The sequence below is a fragment of the Onychomys torridus genome, chromosome 3 (assembly GCF_903995425.1).
Source record: "Onychomys torridus chromosome 3, mOncTor1.1, whole genome shotgun sequence".
Classification (NCBI taxonomy): domain Eukaryota; kingdom Metazoa; phylum Chordata; class Mammalia; order Rodentia; family Cricetidae; genus Onychomys; species Onychomys torridus.
In genome coordinates this window covers 158,901,191-158,922,444 of record NC_050445.1, presented here as the reverse complement: position 1 = coordinate 158,922,444, position 21,254 = coordinate 158,901,191, and the positions used below count along the sequence as shown (strand labels likewise).

The following is a 21,254-nucleotide window of genomic DNA, read 5'->3' as shown; positions in this document are numbered from 1 at the left end:
TGTATCCTGGCTGTGAGTTCTGGGTGCACTACACTAGCTGGACCTTGGCCAGACACTGCTGACCAGCATACCTGGTTCAGGTGACTTGGTATTGATGGTATTCATCCACTGAGTGATGAACTAACACAATGACATGAACACAATCTCAGACAGTGGCATGCAAAGAGAAAAGACCACATGAACTGCTCAGCAGAACGGCACTGCTATGGAGAGGGTAGCTAATGGAGATTGTTCTCCCAGGAGATTTAATCACGGCTGGCTAAAAGCCATTCTTCCTTCCCACCACACTTCCATGGAAGAATGGACTTTCCCACTGACTTCCTGGAGTACAGAAGGTCCCTTGACCTTGGGCTCAGTCACATGACTTGCTTTTCTACACAGTCAGCTTACAGTGTTAGTGCATTGGGTAACATGCTCTGGGTAGCTGGTACTGAGTACTAGACACTGTTCAACCAGCTAACTTTCTTTGCCTAAATTCAGGAGTTTTGATTCCTCAATGTTTATGCTTGTTTCACCCTCCTCTTGACTACTGATGTAGGAGTCTTAAGTATAAAGGAGTGAGAAGGTCATGTTGTACCCTGCCTGGTAAGAGGAAACAAGAAGGAATTTTTCTAACTATGAAAGTATATAATGAAAAATGTATGTACAAAACTGTTTTTCTTTCTTCCTTCCTTCATTTGTTCATTCCTTCCTTCCTTCGTTCCTTCCTTCCTTTCTTTTTTTTAAAACAGGATTCTAAAGGAACCAATAAACCCAGCTAAGAACAGAAAGAGGGCATGTGATAGTCCTGTGGCTCAGCTCTATCCCAGGAAAGATATTTTCACTTTCAACATATGAAACACCTAAGAAGGAAAACTGAGCCACAGAAATGGGACAAATGCTGAGGACAGCAGCAGAGGGAATACAGTGCAGGTCACACTAAATCTTAAATGAATCAGCATGCTAATTGATAAAGAAAAAGCTAAGCAATACCATTACCCTGAAGGCCCAATGGCCTCCAACGAATAAAATAAAGAGGGAGACATTGAAGTTCTTGACAGATAGCAAGGAAGCTGAGATTCAATGTCCTTGTACAGACTATTATGGCTTTAGACAGGCAACCATTGCTGGGATTAGTGCAACCATTTCCTCAACGCAATGACTGAAGGAAGATCCATCCCAAAGTATTCTACTTCAAACACAGAGCTCAAAAAGTCTCTATTAAAAGACATCTGGAAAAACACAAATGGACTGGAAGGTTCTGTGTTTGAAGACTAGTTAACACCCTGGCTGGAGCTGTTAATCTTAAGATCAAACAGTGAGGTACAGAAAAAACAGCAAGCAAGTCTACCTCTCACACAACTAGGACAAGGTCATCCCATTCCAGGCTTTTCTTGCTGCCTTGTTTCTCATCTCTGTCCAGTTTTACACTTAGAGCAGGTGCTGGACAAAGCAGTGGCCATGCTAAGGCAGTCTGCTGCTTGTCGGCTGGCTGGTTTTTAATGAACCCCTGGCCTTAGGCATGCTGGGCGAGCACTCTGCCACCAAGCTGTATCCCCAGCCGAGGTAACAGATTTAATACAGCAAGAACATAGAAAAGGAAGAAAAGGGAAAGAGACCCCCTGAAAACAGTCAGCCATAAATACAGAGAACAGAGATGTGCAGAGGGCCAAGGAACATGTTGGGATTTACCCCAGTGCATTCTGTGGAAAGGCAAGTTAGCCAAGCTCTTTATCCCACAGAGCTTTGTGGTGACCCTTCAATGAGGAAAACTGTTGTGACCACTACACACAAAATAGCCCCAAATTATAGTGGTGGTGACTGTTGGTCAATGCAAGACAACAGTGGAATCACAGACACATGGAAACACCCATCTCAACATACTTTCCTAAACTGCCTTTTCTGTAAGTCTGTGGAAACAAAAGCATTATCCTATCAAACACAGCAGAACCACTGGAGGGTGATACACAATGTAGGTATCAGCTACAGAAAATCTCAGATTACTTAACAAAGAATGACACTGTGGTAGCCAAGTGGCAAACATTTGCTAAGATGCCTGACAGTCACCAAAGCTCTGTTTTAATGAGAATGAACTTCCCACCTGCCAGCTTGACTTCAAAGGATCAGTTTTAGGATTTGTTGAGCTGATAAAAAAAACTACAAATATTTCTGCAGTAGCCACAGTTAGTTGGAAGAAATTCCCAAAGTATGTGGTGGCAATTTGTAATGTTTTCTGATTTCTGACACCCTTCCTATGGAACTCCCCAGCCCCATAAAGTCCAATTTCCCCTGCATCAAACTGAGCAAGCTCGGTCATCTGGCCTGCTCTCCTCAGATGCTACTAACTGGTCATGTGAGCAGAACTCTAAGTCAGAAGTGAGCACTGAGGTCTCTGCACAGGTACCTGTTCTAACAGGTACAGAAGCATCTACCTGTGGGATATGGCAGATTCAGCTGAGCAGTGAATTTTCATAATTTCTAAAGTGGCAGCTGTGGCAAGAAAATGTTACCTTTAGCCCATTCTATGTGTAGATTTCGGTACTGCCTATGGTAATTTAGCCTTAACCTTGGTTTCTAGCCTTCCATTTGGCTAAGCACTCATTGTCCTTCTGATAAGCCTTGTGGCTGCTCACCCAGCTGGTGGCAGCTTCTGTGTGAACAGACACTAGAAACTCACAAGAATAAGAAGGACCTATGGTTGGCTCTCTGCTTCTGAAAGGCTGGAGAGCTAATTATCCAGGTGATATTGGAAACAGAACAAGTATAAAGTGTTCAGCCCAAAACTTTTGGTAGTCTGTAGCAAATTATTAACTTTAGGGCTTGCTGAAACTTGGGGAGACCCTGTAGAAGAGCAGAATTCAGACAAAAATGGTTGTGTCCATTTCTCAAGAAGGCTTTTAAAAGAAAGGGAATGCCCACAGAAGCCAATTCTCAATTCTGGGCAAGAGGCTCGGCCAGCAGTCACTGCTAATGTGGAATCACGGAGCCCTGCCCATTGGGGGCACTTGTGGTCATCCTGCTTTTAATGTGCACAATGGGATGTTGTGGGGGGCAGACTAGGAACCGGGGTTACAGATTGGGAAAAGCATCCAATGGTAGGAGCCAGAAGGAAATGGTGATTGTCACTACCAGAAGGGCTAGGTAGTCACAGAACTCAGACTGCAGGGACCATCAGAGGAGGAGATGTTTTTTAAGGTAATTGTGCTGCATGTTAAGCCCAGCATGGTCCAACACACAGACATTAGTCATTTCCAGAAAACACAGTGGGTACTGGAGGGGAGAGAACAGTGGGATACTTAGCTACACAATGACTCAGATGTGAGTTCTATACCAACACCCAGCACACAAGGTTAATAAGGCAAATGTTTTTCATGCATCTGTAAACAGGGAACACATAGTCCTCTAGGGCTTGTCTCTCAGGCAACATGGGAGCATTTAGGGTTGCCAAACTATAGTGTTTCACACCAGGGCTTACTACGTTGCACCAGATCTCAGGTTACAACACCGTGGCCTTCTATCTGCAGGTGGGAAGCAGAGAAATAGGTACACATTCTACTCCAACAGAAAGGGTTCTTTCCCATCTTCCATAGCATGATTCTAATACTTCCATGTGAGGTGGGTGATTTGAGGGGCAACATCTTCAAGGGACCCTTTTTATTGCTGAGGGTGTGGGAAAGTAATTCAGCTTTGGGAGACACAGAAAGAGGGTGTGAAACAGGGTTTGTGATTCACAGGGGGCATTAATGAAGAAGTGGGTCTTGGAAGGGTAGCAATGGTGGCTGGACCTATACCACTTCCTTGGACTTTGCTTCTAAAAGCCACACCTGAACACTTGAATCTTCCATATAAATGTCTCTTCACACATCAGCTTATCTTCCCCGTCCCCATGCATTCTAAAAAAATTCAATGAGAATATAAATGTTTGTGTGTGTATAAATTTTCAAGTGAACCATAGCAACTTCATCTTAGGTGAATTCAAACACTGATATGTAGATTTATAATAAAAGTTAGCTTTAGTGGTGGGACAGATAGCTCAATGCTGAAAGGCAGGTGCTGTCAGAGGACCTGGGTGTAGTTCCCAACATTCACACTGGGTGGCTCACCACCTCCAACTCCATTTCTGGGGGCATCTGACACCCTCTTTTGGTTTCCATTAGCACATTCATGCACACGATAAACATAAACTCACACAGACATACTCTAAAGAAAAAGAAAAAAATTAAAATGAGTTTACAAGATGTAAAGCAATGTGAATACAGGGCTTGAGGCACATAGCAGAGGATGATGGACTTTCATGGAACCAGAACTGAACTAACTGGCAATGAGGGAAGAAAACAGAAGTCACTAGTTCAAGAATCCAGTGATGAGAAACACCCAAAACCAGAGAACTGCATGGCCCTAAAGGTGATGAGTGCTCCAGAGTTACCCTGTGACTATCCAGTTAGAACTCTCTGCTTAAGAAACAACAAAACATAGTCTGAAATTTTAGTCAAAGGCAAAGCCAGACTTACAGTACACCCACAATCCAATGGATATCATTCAAAAATAATACAGTGATAAGAGATGAGCAATCACCCTTCTCTCTGTACAGGCTGGCCTTCCTTTAGAACTGAGCATCCAGAAGTCACTCACCATAGCTTGTGAATCAGCAGCAAACGATTGGCAGGATGCTGCTCTGTCTTCAAAGGAAAAGAGAAACACCACATCCCTCAGAGAAGGACATTTTCATGATATTTCCAAAACAGTATTAGTTACAACTGTTATTATTATTATTTTTTTGCTAATTTTTCAAAGCAAAGAAATGTTTGTAGAGATATTCATGACAGAAAATAACAACATGATAAATCAATTAAGACATTTACCCAATGTCTTTTAGTCAAGAAGTCATTTCCCTTCCACTGAAAATAAGGAAAGGAGATGTCGACAATTTCTGGAGTTACACTTAAAAAGTAGAACCTGGCCAAGAACTCACCAGTCTCCTTAAGACAAAGAATGGCAAGCAAGGGTCTTCATAAACACAAGATGTAAGGGGAAGAGTACTGACCTGTTATGGCTATACCTCAACCTCACATCCAATTCCTAGTGGCCAAGTCTTTGACACCCCATGGTCACAATGGCTACTGTATTTCTAGATATTCTGTGGGAAACCCTTGTAAAAGTTATTTCAATGCCTGAAATTTCCCAGTCTCTCTTTCTTGTGACAATGACTTAGAGTCTCTAACTAGCAGGAAAGATCTGATGGTGAGAACACTAGAAAAAAGTACAACAGCAGTACACACCAGTGCTGTGTTGCTTTACCTTTATGCTGCAAAGGAGGAGTAAGTTTTTGTTTGTAAAATACCCTCTGAGTCAACTTAACTTCAAACTTTAACAAAATGGATGGCTTTCAGAGCACACTGGGACCATGACTCAGTTATCTTACCTTGCTATAACCAAACCAAACAAAATCTTATTTTAAATAACAACTTGTATGTCTGGATACACTTCAAGACCCAGCAAGGCCCTGGCATGTTAGGCTCTTCTTTCTCTCAACACCCAAGGGAAGCATGACTTGAAATGAGTCTGGCATTAGCCCATGTGAAGAAGAATGTGAACTCCTTTTGGAGGCTTAAGAGTGAACTCCCCCTCAGCCTTTATGTGAAGCTAAGATAAGGCTGGAGGCAGTGACTGGCAGGCAGAGGTTAGCGAAGGTTCCCACCACAGCTGCTGGGAAGGAATGGGCTACTGTCCATGGGTTTCTGACTTGAAACAGAAAATAAATCTGAACTGCCTCTACAGTTAAAAAAAAAAAAAAGGACAGTTTGTGAAAGCAAAAGACTTGGTCTCTTACGCATAGATTACTATACACTGTCCTTCCTGGGCTCCTAACAAGGTACCATCCTTGGTCAGTTTTTGCCCAGTGGAGAATATGGTAAGGGCCAGATGTACAGTACTGGTGATGAGCTACTAAGCCTTCCTATGAGTATCTCCCAGGAGACTCTTGCATGGGATCCAGACAATCACTCCTTCCCCAGCTGCCTGTGGTCTCGTATATAGTAAAAGGCTGATTAAAGCAGGGATATACGGAGCAGCTTCTTCAGGTTGCAGTTCACAATGGGGTGGACTTTCTGTCTGTGGGGTCAACCAGGCTTCTGTAAGAAACTCCTCATCTGTGTTCTATGATCAAGCCCAACAAACTCATGGGTCTCCCCAAGCTGGACTTTGGTCTGTCATAAGTGCCCACTGGGGCTGATTAGAAGTTCATCTGTGTCGCCCCAGGGAAAGTTAGCACAGCAGATTTTTATTCCATTGTTTTCTAGATTCTTGACAGACTGCTTGGCTGTAGTTTTCAAGATGCTTTGGTTCGTGAAACCCAGATTATTTTGGCTGGACAATGGAAATGAGGCTTTATTATGATGATTTTATTTCATCAGGTTCATTTTTCTGCTAGCTGTTCTTAATTTTAAAAGCGCGCGCACACATACACACAGTTGTTCATTTACATAGGGGCTGTTTATTAAGGAACCTTGATCCTTCATTGTGCTCTCCTCACTAAAATCATCATGCTGCTGAGAGAAGATGAAGACAAATCCTCATGTATGCACAGAGAAGGCATCTGATTTTGTCCAGCCCTCCCTATTTCGTCCTGGGCTAGGAACATCAGTACATTTTTTTTTCTTGTTTGAGCCCTGTGCTCAGGACATAAAGATAAAGATCACCTGGTAAGAATTTATATTTCCTGCATTCCCAGTACCAACTATGCAGTTCAGCCTGGCCTGGAACTTACTACGTATCTGAGAATGACCTTGAACTTCTGATCCTCCTGCTTCCACCTCCAACAGGCTGGGATTACAGGCACACACGTCAACATCTAAAGTCATTTTTTTGTCTCCATCTTTCCCACTGAGGGGGTTTGGCCAATAGTCAAAGCAGGGGCTTCAGAATCAGACTACCATTTTCTATCTTTGTGACTTGGGGACTAAAATGCAGAGCCACATTGTCTCTCCTCAGTTATATTCTTAGTTAGTGCCTGACTTTGGCAGATGATGTAAGAGACTTCATCATCATTTCAAGCTCCAACTTTGGATATCCTTCTTGGTGATCCATTATTCATACCACAAGACCTTTAGCCATTACCAGTGAAACACTCACCTGTTTGAACCATTTCAAAATAATGTCATCAAAATCATAAGCCTTTAATAACAATGTACCTGGCCTGATGTAATGGTCTGATAGATGTCTTAGCATGGCCTCTATTCACATGTCTGTAAACATTCCCAAGAGTCTTCTTATACAATGACACTTCAGATCAAGAATGAAGGTCAAGAAATGGGAAACGGAGGTAAGGTTAAGATTAAAGTATATTTTATAAAAGAAACCTCCAAGGAAGAATTTAGGACAGGAATCAGCATCTAGAGTCCACTTGTATTGATACTGAAAGCTGTAAGGACCCTTTAACCCTCACAGTTTGTTGGCTTTGCTAGTTTTCTTCTAAATAAAATTTTTCTATGCTTCACATTTAGGGAGGGTGCTCACTGGGAGCCACTTAGCAAGGTAGCTCCAACTAGCTGACTTTATTGTCTCTCAACAACTTTCTATAGGGCCAGCTGACATGTACAAAACATTACATATTTAGAATGTAAAATTCTAGTGGTTTAAATGAAAATGAAAGCTAAGCCCACTTAGGCACTAAAAACAAGTCACCAGAAAGTACAGCTGTGAAGGAGCAGTCCCCACTCTCATGTGCTTCAGTCCAGAAAAGCAATCTCAAATATGACATCCAAATTAAAAGCCACAGCGGATCCCGTGGGTCCCAACACTGACATACTCCTGAGTTCATCCTTTTCTGACTACAGAGCTGGTCCAGGCCACACAGAAGAATGATTAATTAGGATGAGGGAAGCGGGAGTGGGGGTGGGAAGTAGAAAAATGCCACTGCTTCTGCAGGGATGTATCAACAATATAGAGAGTAACTCCTGTAGTGCAACCAGTTTATAGCAAGAACTGAAAAGCCCTCAACACACTCAGCAGCTGTCAAGGGACGCGTCCTTCACCCTCTTGGTAGAATGCCTCAACTGTGAGGGGAGTTAGAGCAGCAACGTGTTAATATACTAGACAAGAAGCAAGGCAGCGTGGTGACATGGCATGCTCTCTAGAGTTGTCTGTAATGCCAGTAACTGAAATTATCAGAAGTAAAGTAAGTTCACATTGGCTCAATGTTGCCTTTAACAGCTTAAGATGGAAGTGAAACCCCAGAGGACTGCAGCATAGCCAGCCTTAAAGAGATCAGCTATAATTAAGAAATTCTGACAATGTCTTGGCCTCAGATCTTTGAAGTAATGATAATTGCTCCTTACTCCCTTCTAAATTAAAAGAATCCTCCCAAGTGAAGGTTATTTTCCTGGAGATGATTGTGAAAACACAGGCCATAATTCTGGTTCTTAAGAGGAAAAAATAATAATCTTTTATTACATTTGGATGAGATTTTATTTTTAGGAATCACCGCCTGGCTGTGAGTGGCCACTGCTTGCTGGATGCTATTCCCACTTCCTCCCTCATGGCAGGCTCATGTGTACCAGTCTGAACTTATGGGATGGGCTGAAACTCTTCATTCTAGCCCAAGGGCTATTGGTCGTTATAAACCACAAATCCTTCTTCCCCCAAGAAGTGTCTGATCTTTCCCATTGCGTTTCTATGCAACCTCCTTTATACAAAACAAAGCCTGTGGCACTACTGATGTTTGCTGTAACAGTTGTTCTGGCAGTTTATATGACAAGGGAGAGACTTCTTCAGAACATGAGGGAATGCCAACTGCCTAGTTCCATGGTGAGAGAATGAAAAGACTGACTGGCAGCCCTTGGACACCCAATCGAAGTCAGTGATGCTTCAATAACACATGGCAGGTGTTCTACTCAGCTGCTGCAGCAAAAGCAAAGCTGAGTGTTCCTGGAATTTCATAAACAAGCAGTAGGGTGGATCTGGCCCATCCTGATCTAGAATGGCAGGTACCGCAAGAGTCTGAAAGCACAGTTTAAATTCAGCGGGATGCAGTATGGTTGCCAGTCAGTGTGCCTGTGGTGCACAGCCAATTCTCAGGTAGACATCTGGCCTAAATGTCCCAGGCGTTTCTGTGTGCAGTTCATTCTTTGTCCAGTCAACACAGTACAGTTAACTAAGTCCATTGACTAGTAGTAGACAACTAGTAGATACTATGGAAAACTTTTAGAGTGTTATGCTAAAAATTAACATACTCCACACCAAATTTACAAAACTGATACAACATTTTCCCTTGGCTTTAGGAGGACAAGTTTTACAGAGGAATTTTTTAAAATATTATTGGGCTGAATATTTATTTATAATCATTTTAAACACCCCAAATGTCTCATTATTAATTTATTTTTCCAATTAATCACAAAAATTCTTTGTAGGATGTTTTGATTATATATATATATATATTTGTGTGTGTGTGTTACAATACTGTGTGAACAGTGCTGGAGAAATCTGAGCATGCACTGAGACTTCTTAACTAGTGCATAAAGGTTAATGACAGCTGTACATAAAGATTAACAGCACCTCTGTTGATGACACTCATAGGAACGAAACAAAAAATGCAATTATGACTTTTCACAGTACAAGGTCAATATTAATATCCTGGGTATATTTTTAACATTCAGTAGTGTTGGATGATTGATCAGAAAGTTACTGATTTAGACACGTAGAAAAAGCTATTACCTCTTATGATGACCTGTATTTTACACTATGGGAAATTTTTTTAAGTTACTTGAGAATTTTAGCATTTTGAATCTTCTATTTCATATTTCTAAGTCCTTTATAAGTAAAAGCATGAGGGGAAATGTGGAGTGGAGAAGTGTTCATTTCAAACTTTCAGGGCTTTGGAAATGGGTCTGATGATGCTGAAGGACCCACAGAGCAAGGCCTAGCTTCACAGGAGACTTCTACCAGCAAAGACTTCTCAAAACTTCAAGGCTATTCTAGAGACTGGAATTCAAGGCCAGCTGGAACCAAGGTCTGAGTTGAAAATCGTAAGCTTGATCTAGAGTTTTATTTATTTATTTATTTATTTATTTCAAGAGCTAAAGAAAGTTAAGGAAAATTTTTATCCTGAAAATACGTTATTTGGTCAAAACAAAATAAAAACAAAAAACTATCTTCCAAAGGAAGAAGTGGAGATGAGTTGCCCCAATTAATTTTTTGGAAAGAGACAAGAATAATAAATAAAACAAAACAAAAAATATTTCCTCTAAGTTAGTTTATAAGCTCTAAGTGTCCCTTTCAAACATTTTCTAAGTCCCAAGATAATATATTAAAATTAACTTGACACAGTAAATATATTATTTTAGAGGAAAAAGGAAATACAGAATTAAGAATCTAAAATTTTCAAGAGTGACATAAAAACACGTATTAGCAGCAGCTGCTTTCACTTTGGGTATTTTCATGGACTTTTCAAAGTTAGCTTTTCTCTTTGCGAAGACAAAATACCCAGATACTCAAAAAAGTTTCCCACAGTGTCACCAACACAACTGCAAGCCTAGGGCAAGTGGTAACTTTTCTAATTTTTCTACGGTAAGAGGACTGTGATCTTGTGGGAATCAGTAACAGGAGTGGGATAAGGTTTCAAAACTCACACAGTAAATGACAGCACCAACACTGAGCTGAATACACATTTCAATCAGCAAAACTCACCTACCAACAAGTGGCTTCTGGGTATTTTTATTAAGGTGCTGAAGACAGTGCTCAGAACAAGTATGGACACAGCCCAGGGTGGACATCCTTGCACCAGCTGCTATAGCCTACCACTCACGCACGACCACAACCTGTAATAACACCAACACCCAAGAAAGAAAGCCGGGAGAATCTTGAGGTATGAATGGGGCCTGATCCTGCTGCGCCATCACTGGCACTGTTGTCAATGAACTTTACAAGTCAAATCAGGCTACTTCTCACAAACATGTCACTGATAGGCCTTTAACGAATTTGGAGGAACACAGGTCAAATAGCCTAGCCCATAATTACTTCTTTTTAGACATTAAATTGACATATAGGGATTACAGGACCATAAAAAGGCATTCTTAATCTTAACCAGATACTTTTATGGTAGCTACATAATACAGAAAAGTAATACAGCTTTGAAAAAAATTACCCCCAAAACGATCTTATAAATGTGCTTAGTTATAAACCCTGTGCAGATTTATATCTCAAATATAGACTTATTGATTCAGGAAATTATATTAAGTATGCAGAAGCAATCTGAATGTCTAGCAACAGATGAATTAAGAGAATATACACATACAACATACCACTCAGCCTTGAAGAAGAAAGTCTGTACCATGTGACCCACCCAGGAGCCTTGAGGGCATCACACTAAGGGGAACTCAGCACATCCTGTTCTGCTGAGTCATGCACATTGGGGTTCAGAGGAGTCCAATTCATAGAACTGGGGTGAGAGGATGGGAAAGAGGCAGCCACTAATGAGCCAACAGCATTTCAGTCAGAACAATGAATAACTCCTACTGAGCCACTCTACAAGGACCTACAGTCGGTGAAGACACCTTGGAGAAGTCATACTACTGAGGTGGCAGATTTCATGCTGAGTGTTATAGCCACCAAGGAGAACATTAAAGAAGAAAAGATGATAGAAAGGAGGGGCCTATAAGAACCCCTACATTGATTTTAAATCTGTGTTTCTTCACTATTCCAATTAATCCATGTGTATCTGCTATTCCTTCTGGGCACAGCTCATAAACTGGATTATCTGAAATAACCTCTGTGGGAAACACTGACATATAATTAAAATACCAACTTCACTTTTGGGTTCAGAATGTGAAAATCTATCATGAATCTCGTGAATCATGGTGAAAACACTTTAACACCCACCCCCCCCAACCCCCACCCCCGAAAGCAAGGTGCTAACCACATATAGAGTGCTTCTGTAGATGACTAGTTATCTGGAAACATCCCTTATCAATTTTGTATTCTGGTGACAAACTACTTGCTGAAATCTAACAGGACTCACAGAGAAGAGGAATTTTCTCTGAACCATATAGACTTGACTTCAAGCTGGGAGTACAGGCCTGGAGTGGCCCTGACTCTCACTGCATTCTTAGCGCTTTGCTGCTAACTAAAGGTCAGCAGCCAACATTTTCCACTTGACCATTCAGCCAACAATTAAGTTTAGACATTATGCACCAAATTTCCTTATATACCGTTCTGGTTGTATGCTTGTTATGGTGTAGAACGCCTGGTAGTTTATAGTATGTATCTGCATGTAGTATATAGGAATTACCGTATTCTACATGCATCTGCTAGGCATGTAAACAAAACATATGAAAACGCTTTAGTGTAACATGCTATGTCCTTATTACAGTGATTACACATCCCATTTAACAGTACTTCTTACATTCCTATTATACCCAACGTTTGTGGAAATACAGTAAGTGAAATTTGTTCTACTTTCCAGTCCCTGCAGCTTGTTTTCTGAATTCTGAGCAGCATGCTTTGACCTGCTCTGAGACGGAACCAGAGCAATGTGATATTTATTTGCTGACTGTAATGAAATCTGTTAGGACCACAGTCGGGTTAACGAAGAAGTCTCAAGAGCATATGCAAGTGCCTACAAGAATTAAAGGAATCTACAAACACATAGCAGCCCCTCTCAAGTCCAAAACTATCTTCCAGAGTGCTCATTGTTGCTTGGTTCTTGTCTAATAGGATATTTACAGAGATAATCGTTTAATATATAATTATTCGAGAAAATAACCTTCCAAGGAGATTACTAGTTTTATACTAAGGGTATTTTTCAACATCTCAACACCATATCCCACGTGAAAGCCTCTGCTGTCACAGAGGTGCAAAGCAGGGACCTGCACAGGACACTTACCCTTCTCTGCTCCCTCACGTACTCCACCAGCTCGTCTCTTGTTCTCTTCACTGCCTCCTCCATGGCCTTTTCGCTCCTCTTCTGTTCTTCTATTATTGCTGCTCTGACAGCTTCCTGTTTGGGGTTGGAAAGCACGGTCAGTACGGCATGCACAAAGACACACTTGTGCATTTATATGACTGAAGGGCTTTTTAGGGTGCAGCTCCTTCTGTTACAGGCCAATCTTTAGGTGGGAGGGTACCCCTGTAACAGCTTTTGGTAACAGAGGCATTAGGAGGAAAGAAATGGAATGAGCCATTTTCTGAAGGAAGTGATGGACCTCACAGATGCCACTTGCTTCCTCAGCAACCCATCACTCCTGGTTCTGTCAGATTGCCTCCCTGTCCTCTCTACCCACACAAACTCGGTGTTTACTCTTCCACAGCAGTCCTCAGATTCAGTCTGGGTAGCAAGCTTGATTGCTGAGAGCTGGACACCAGGTAAAACTCCACCCTGTCAGCTGCCATGTGAAATGAGACCTCTAGGGAGGAAAGAGGAACTCCCTGCCTTACTGAATTGGGTAGCAGAAACCTGAGGGATTTCAGAACAGCAGATAAACAGAAAGGGGAGAGTAGGTAATATTCTAAGACAGACAGACTTCTTAGAAAGCAACATTATTGTCAGCAAAAATAGTACCTTACCCTTATATTCTTAATTAAAATAAATAAAATGATAGTGCTAGACTGAAATGAATGCTACAAATCACAATTACTTAACTTCCATCTATCCACAGATGTCAGGACTTTCCTACTGGGTAACACCAGGGTCACTGAGTATTCTCCTCAATTTTGATTCTTGAGATCTATGAATGTTTTCTCTTAGTTTTTCCTCAATCAGTTTAGACATGTATATATGACCCAGGAAATATAAGACAATAATGATTCACTATCACAAGTCTATTGACTGTAGGAACTTTGTAGAATGTAAGAAAGTGTGAGCATACAGTAATACACATGCAAACGTGTAAACATGCAAATGTGTATAGAGAATAAGGGGCAGAGTAGGGAGGAAACTGGACATAAAGAGTCAGATTATACTGTATGTGCTACCTACTATCTCTGGAAGTTTTCAACGGAAACATGCTCTGGATATTTTCTTAGGCTCTTAGAGTCTTTCATAGCATGGTTTATATTCCTTTATACAGTTGCATAATGACTTATTTTTACCAGTTTTTTAATAAGTAAATCACATTTATCATGTAATATGCATATTAAACATAATTAGTATTATTTTAAAAGTTACACATGGTTGTAGAAAGGCATAGAAAGCAGGTGATTATAAGATGCAAGGGTCAGATTTCAGATGCCACAGAGTTCTCATCTGTGGTCAGCTGCCTTCTGCTCATGTGTTCACTTTACAAGTTATCTGCGAAGTATCCAGTAGTACCTGTAAAACATAGTTCCAGATCCTGGAGCCTCCTATCTCCTTCAAGAGATGTCTTATGTCTGTCTGCACAGCCCTTCTAAGAGAAGACAGGGTGTGGCCTGTGAGAGGTGCTTGCTGGACCCTGGATGCTTGTTACAAATAAATTTGTCTGGCAGTTCTTGTAGGGGTGGCAGGAGAGGAATAGGAAAAGCCAGGCAGACATCAAAGACCCTGAAAGCTCAAGCCACTCTTGTGACCTGGCCCAGGGTGTAGATGTAACAGTCTTATTAAATAAGAAACTCAGAGCCAAATTCAGAGTTAAAAGCCCAAGAGGTCAGAGCAGTCTAAGAGCTGAGACTAAAACCATTTCTTACCCTTCATTGCTGCCACTGTCATCCTTCCCCTCAGAAAGAGACCTGCTTCCTGAGTATGTCTTTTTATTGACTTTCTGTTATGCCTTCTCATTGGTTGTAAACCCAACCACATGACCTCCTCATCACTGCCTGTCTGTACAGACCTCCAGGTCTCTATGGTTGGTATTGAGATTAAAGGGGTGTGTCTCCATGCTGGCTGTGTCCTTGAACACACAGAGATCTGCCTGTCATGTAATCAGGATTAAGGGCGTGTGCTACCACTGCTAGACTTCTGCTATGGCTTGCTATTAGATCTGACCCCTAGGCAACTTTATTTATTAACATACAAATAAAATCACATTTCAGCACAAAGAAATAATAGGATAAATGGGTAGATCATTGAATCTACTCTAAAAAGAAAAAGGGGAAGATATAAAAATAACAAAAAGTAGATTATTGAATCCATTATGAAAAGAAAAAGAGAATATGGATATGATAAGATAAAAAGGTCAATTACTGAATCTACTTTTAAAAAGGAACTACTTGTTTTACATAGGATAAGTAATGAATTTTTTTTGTCTTGAGTTTATCAAATGTTACTGGACTGGACATTGTTAATATAAATATAATGGAGTTTTTTGACTGAATCTGTCAATTGTTAATGGACTAGACATCGTTAATGTAATTATTGATTATATATATTGTATGTACTTATTGGATATAGTTTTCTTGTATTATTTATAAGATTTTTAAAATTTTAGACAAAAAAAGGGGAAATGTGGTGATATTATGTTCCCCAAAGTATTGTGTACTCTAATAAATTTAGCTGGGGTCAGAGAACAGAACAGCCACTAGATATAGAGGCCGGAAAATAGTGGTACACACGCCTATCACTTGGGAGGCAGAGAACCATCTGGATTTCTGTGAGTTTAAAGCCACACTGGAAACATCCAGGCATGGTGACTCATGCCTTTAATCCCACGGAGTGATGGCAGAAAGCAGAAAGGTATATAAGGCATGAAAACCAGGAACTAGCCTGGTTAAGCTTTTAGGCTTTTGAGCAACAGTTCAGCAGAGATCCATCCTAAGGACTCAGAGGATTCCAGTCTGAGGAAACAGATCAACTGAGGAATTGGCAAGGTGAGGTGGCTGTGGCTTGTTCTGTTTCTCTGATCTCCCAGCATCCATCTCAAAACCAGGCCCTGGATTTGTTTTTATTATTAAGACCTCCTAACAATTCTTGCTATACCAGGGCTCCCAGGAATCCAATGCACCGGCTTCCATTCCTGCCATGTGGGTTGGCAAACAGGCTTGGTCAGTTCCCCACAGTCATCTCAGCCTCTCCCCAAAGTCAGCATCTGCCTCATCATCCCCATAACACTCTTCAAACTCACTCTTAATTGTCCACAGAGAAAGGAAAAGTGTGTGCGAATTCTCATTCCCTTCACTGTGGATAAGGGCCAGCCTGTGTCTACACCCAGCCAAGTAAGCAAGGCAGACAATGGATTTGCCTGAAGTTAGATTTTCACTCTCTTCATACATGGAAACACAATGTTTCAGTATAGTAGGTGGCGTGATTTGGTGTAATAAGTGCTAACAGAAGCTGGGTGTGCAAGGTTTGGAACTGGCAATGTTTGTGTAGGGGAGGTTTAGCCCATGCTGTGGTATTACGGGGTGGGGCCTGATGGAGGTACCTACATCATTGGGGAATTCTAGAAGGGACTAACTAGTCTTGTTCTAGTGGGCTGTGTTAGTTCCTGCAATCTCATCTCTGAATTCCTCACTCCCTGTTTTACCATGTGATCTTTGCTTTTACTGTTCCTGCTGTCCTGCCACAGGCCTGGAGTGATACAGCCTGGGAGGCCTGGGAACAGAATGCCAATACTATCCTTCCTGGACTTCCAGCCTCCAAACTGGTGAGCTACTTCTTCTGTTCGTAATTTCTAGGATCAGTTACATTGTACCTGCGCATGTACACACAGACACACACACACACACACACAAGTGGTGGGTATGGAAAGAGACTGGTCAATGGAGGACAGAGTTCTGGTGTCCTATGGCACAGTGGGATAACTACAAACAAAATAGTATATTGGATCTTTCAAAACAGAATTGACAAATGTAAAAATGTGAGGAATATGTCATTTTCCTTGATTTAACACACAATATATACATGTGCTGAGACATTAGAGCCCATTATAATTGTATGTGGAGTTATTATGTATCTATTAAAAATAAAAGTAACAGATACTTGAGTGTCTCAAGCAGGGGGAACTAAGCTCAAGGCTAGCCTGGGCTACAAAGCAAATTCAAGGCCCATCTGAAAAACATGGTGAAACATTGCCTTAAAATGAGAAAAAGAGCTGTGGGTGTAGCCCAATGATAGAGCACTTTTGGGTATTTACACTGCCTCAGTTCACTTTGCCTATCACTGAATGAAGTGAGTCAAAGTAAAACTATCACCAGTGTCTTACCTGCCCAGCTACAGTCAGGAGTGTGCAAACTGTGAAGAGTCAGGGTACTCCGTGTGCTTTCCTGTGTGTCGATACACTTTCATTTCCACACAAACTTAAAGCTCAAACTATGGTTCAGAAGGGTTTTCTAGAATCTAGAACCTAGACACCAATGGAGTAAAAAGAAAACTTTGTATTTCAAAAACCATGTGTGGTGCAACAGCCTTTTTGGCCATCTTGACTTTGAAGTAATTAGTCTGCACTGTAATGAATGACAAAAGGAGATGAGAATACAGGAGGTCCTAGACATGCCGCCAGGAAACCAACATACCCCATCAACTCAGAAGCTTACTGACATAGGACACAGGATGTGAGCACTGGTGACTCAGATGATGGGGACCCTAAATTATAAGTAAGCAAAATGCTATCTTCAGAAGAAAATCTTATTCTTTGTATTAGTGAGTCTACACTAAAAAATGATCCTCTTATACTATATTGATTTTCACCAACTAAGTGATAAACATGCCCTCATTATATTAGAACCCTCACACAACACTTGGTTGAAACCCTAAAGGATTTATTCTCTGGCTTGTTACGGGAAAGCATTTGCCAGTACCTGTTTCAGCCATGGTCCTCCATGCTGGGGAGTTGGGATGGCTCAGCTCTGCAGGTCTTTGGATCTGTGTTCTCTCTGTATCTGACTCTCTCTGTATTTGTCATCAGCTGCCCCGTTTAATGTGACAGCCTATAACTACAGTGCTTAAAAAGAAGTGTTTCAAAGATGGGGGCCACTCTCTTTTGATATCTCCCATCCTCTAGACAGGAAGATGCTTATTATTTATTTTAGGAAAGCCAGATGTACTTGACAAACAAAGAGTACTTTGAAAACACGGAGGCCTCCTAGGACAGGCTCAGGGATGATGCAGCTACTGTAGCCATGCCGCTCCCAAGTTCTCTTCCATTTGTCTGTGGCCTTCTCAGCAAAGTCAAAGGCACCAGGGACTTGTGGACTTTCTAGACGCTGTTAATCCCCTGGGATCATGTCAGCCACATCCCTGGGACCCTCCGCATCTGTTTCCATCAGAATCTCTGGATTCTGGACCTATGCACTGTTTTGTGTTGGTTGATCTTCCTTTGGCAGACCATCTCCTCTAGGAGATTTTTGCCTGGGCATCTGCTTTGTCTGAAAATGTTTTTATTTTACCTCATCGTATAGCTGGTGATCTGAATTTCTAGGATGGAAATTTCTGCAGTTTTAAACACTTTGAGAATATGATCTCAGGCTGATTCCTCATCACTGGTACGCTGGTTTAGTTTTCCCTCTGGAGTATTGTACCTTTTGACATTGCACCACCTTGTAATACAGAGTTTACTCTAAGAAACATATTTGAGTTTTTTTTTTTTAAATTGTAAAAAAATCCAACTTCTTAAGTAAATTTACAATTTTGTATTAGGACCAATTCCTAGCTATCCTGGGGTAGTGAGGCTTGTGGGCCACAGGAGGGACATACTGTCCGGAATCTAAAAGAATGTATTTGCTTTGTTTCTTAAATTTCATTATGAACCTGGTTATAAGCAGATCAGACATGAGTCTCCATAATCTAGAAAGCTACACCTTCTAACTCTAGATTTAATAAGTGATGAAGGATTAGTACAGAATTACAACTTCCCAGTTTTGATTGAGCTGAGTTCCATAAAGCTGCAGGCCTTCTGATGGACTGCCTGGTTCTTTTCTATATCAGCATGGATTGACTTTAGCTTTTTAAATTATCACATGATTTTTTAAAATTTTTACACATTTTTTAATTAACGTATATCACCTCCTCCATCCCCTTCCTCCTTCCAGCACCTTCCAAGATCCCACCTTGAAAATATTCTCCCAATACTCCCAAACTGATAGCTTATTTATTTTTACATATTTTACATGTAAGTATATATATATATACATATATATATGTATATACATATATATATATATATATATATATATATATACACACACACACACACACACACACACAATCTGCTGAGTCTGTTTTTGTTGTGTGGATATATTTTCAGGGCTGTGCTGACGTATGCCCTTTTGTATGCTGTGAATATGTTGTTCTCATTGGTTGATAATAAAGCAGTTTTGGCCAATGGTGAGGCAAAATAAGGTTAGGCGGTACAGTTCAATTGAGGATAGAGATGGAAGAAAGGCAGAGTCAGGAGATGACGAGCAAGCAGGACATGTAGAAAATGATATAACAGGCTATGTGCCATGTGGCTAAACATAGGTAAGAACTATGGGTTAAGTGTAAGAATTTGTAGCAAGCCTGAGTTAATGGCCAAACATTTATAATTAATATAAGCCTCTGATGATTTGGGAAGCAGCTGTGGGACAGGGCGGGACAGAGATAAGCCTCTATTCACAGGACTGCCTACTCCACACTGTACACCCCATAAAAAGGCTGACCCTGAGAAGGCTAATTCTCCTTCCACTAGCAGCCATTAGTTGCCTACAGTTCTTTGTCCAGAGGCGGGACTCATGAGGTTTTCCCACCTCCCATTTCAGCACATCTATTGCTGTTGCCATTGTCCTGGTCTTGTTTATGCAGCCATTTCTAGTATAGATGGTTTCTCATCAGGATTCCTGGATTTCTGGCTTTTATAATCTTTCTGTCCCCTCTTCCACAATGTTGCCTGAGCCATGAATGAAGGCCCTGTGCTACACATATATCCACTAGGGCTAGGCACCCACAATCTGCTGATCTAGCACTGGTCCAGTTGTGTTATCCTGTGATGGTCTCCATTTGCTGTAAACAGAGCTTGTTTGATGAGGGAAGGCACCTACACTTATCCAGCGAAGGTGTCTCAAAAACAAGGAGGACCTCAGGCCATGGTTCTGAAGGTAGGTTTGTGCATTTGCTGAAGGTGGCAGGTGAGGGACCAGATGGGCTACATCTATATATTTAGACTCCTCTCATGACATCTATAAAAACTGTAACTCCAGTTCCGGGGGGCCAACACTCTCTTCTGGTCTCTGTGGGTACCAGACATTCTTGTGCACAGACATGCATGCAGGCAAAACACCCATACAAATAAAATAAATAAAAAAAATTAAAAAGAAACACAGAGTCTTCTTTGTCTGGTGTGCATGCCTCCATCTCTGAGGAATCAAGGATAGCTTTTAATAACTTCTTATCCCCCCAAATCTTTCCTTTATTCTCTGTGCTCACAAGCAGCCGTCTCTTCATACTTGACTCTTTTGTTTAAAGAGTCATACACTCACACAGGATGACAACCCAGAGCTTGCAGTTGCAGCCTGTGGCCCAGGTCTTGAGAACAGATCCATCTGGCTGCTTGTTTCCCTGGGGCCATTTCCTATAACAATGTACTTAGGTCTTTCATCTCTGGCTGTCCAGATTACTCAGAAAAAAAATCTTCCAGTTCCCATGGCCCTCAGCATCTGAGAACTGAAATGGGGGTGGATGGGGAGGTGAGGTTCTCAATACTCAGCACAGAGTGTTTGCCTCTGCTAACCCACTCCACTTCAGGGGAAAAGCTATATTTCAAAGGGGCTCCTGCTCTTGATTGCAAGACCTTGCCTTCTTTCTTATACTCCAAACCTTCCCTTTATTCAGTTTCCCCTGAGCCATGAGCTGGAAAGTCTCTCAGGCATGCTACATTGAACAGGGGTTTTAGAAAGGGGAAAATATCACTGAATCTCCTACATGCTCTTCCAACTGAGGCTGCGTTACTTCTACAGTTTCTAACAATTTCAGACACAGAGACAACAGTTCCAACAGATGCAAAGCACTGTATCCTTAGATGATGATCAGTTTTCATTGCACTTCACCCATTTTTTCACTAATGTCCCTTTTCTGCTTCAGAAGTAAGCTGGGGCAGGAAGACTGCACTTAAATGCCACACCCCAACTCCCAGCCAAAATGCAGCTCTTAGAGTTATGTGACTACGTCCTCATCCCAGTCGCCAGGTTTGTTCTTTTCAAGTTTTGTTTTCTTCAGTGTTTGTTTGTCCATCCTCCAACAGTTCAGCCACCACTACATGAGCCAGGAAGCCCCCTCTTCCTGCATGTTAAATATCCAGCCATTTCCAGAACGCATTTGTAACACTCTCCTGTTTGGTGTGTGTCATATTCAAGGCTATCTCATGAGGACTACCAAGAATATTTAGCTCTTATCATTA

General features: G+C 41.4%; 1 protein-coding gene across 4 annotated transcripts in view; it reads right to left on the bottom strand.

Annotated features, from left to right (window-relative positions):
* Ccdc91 (coiled-coil domain containing 91) overlaps positions 1-21,254 on the bottom strand; it is a 187,406-nt gene that overhangs the window by 23,734 nt on the left and 142,418 nt on the right. For all 4 annotated transcript variants that reach the window (XM_036182394.1, XM_036182395.1, XM_036182393.1 and 1 more), the window contains one exon: positions 12,857-12,970. In XM_036182394.1, the coding sequence (XP_036038287.1) occupies positions 12,857-12,970 (114 nt within the window). The remainder of the gene's footprint in view (positions 1-12,856; positions 12,971-21,254) is intronic.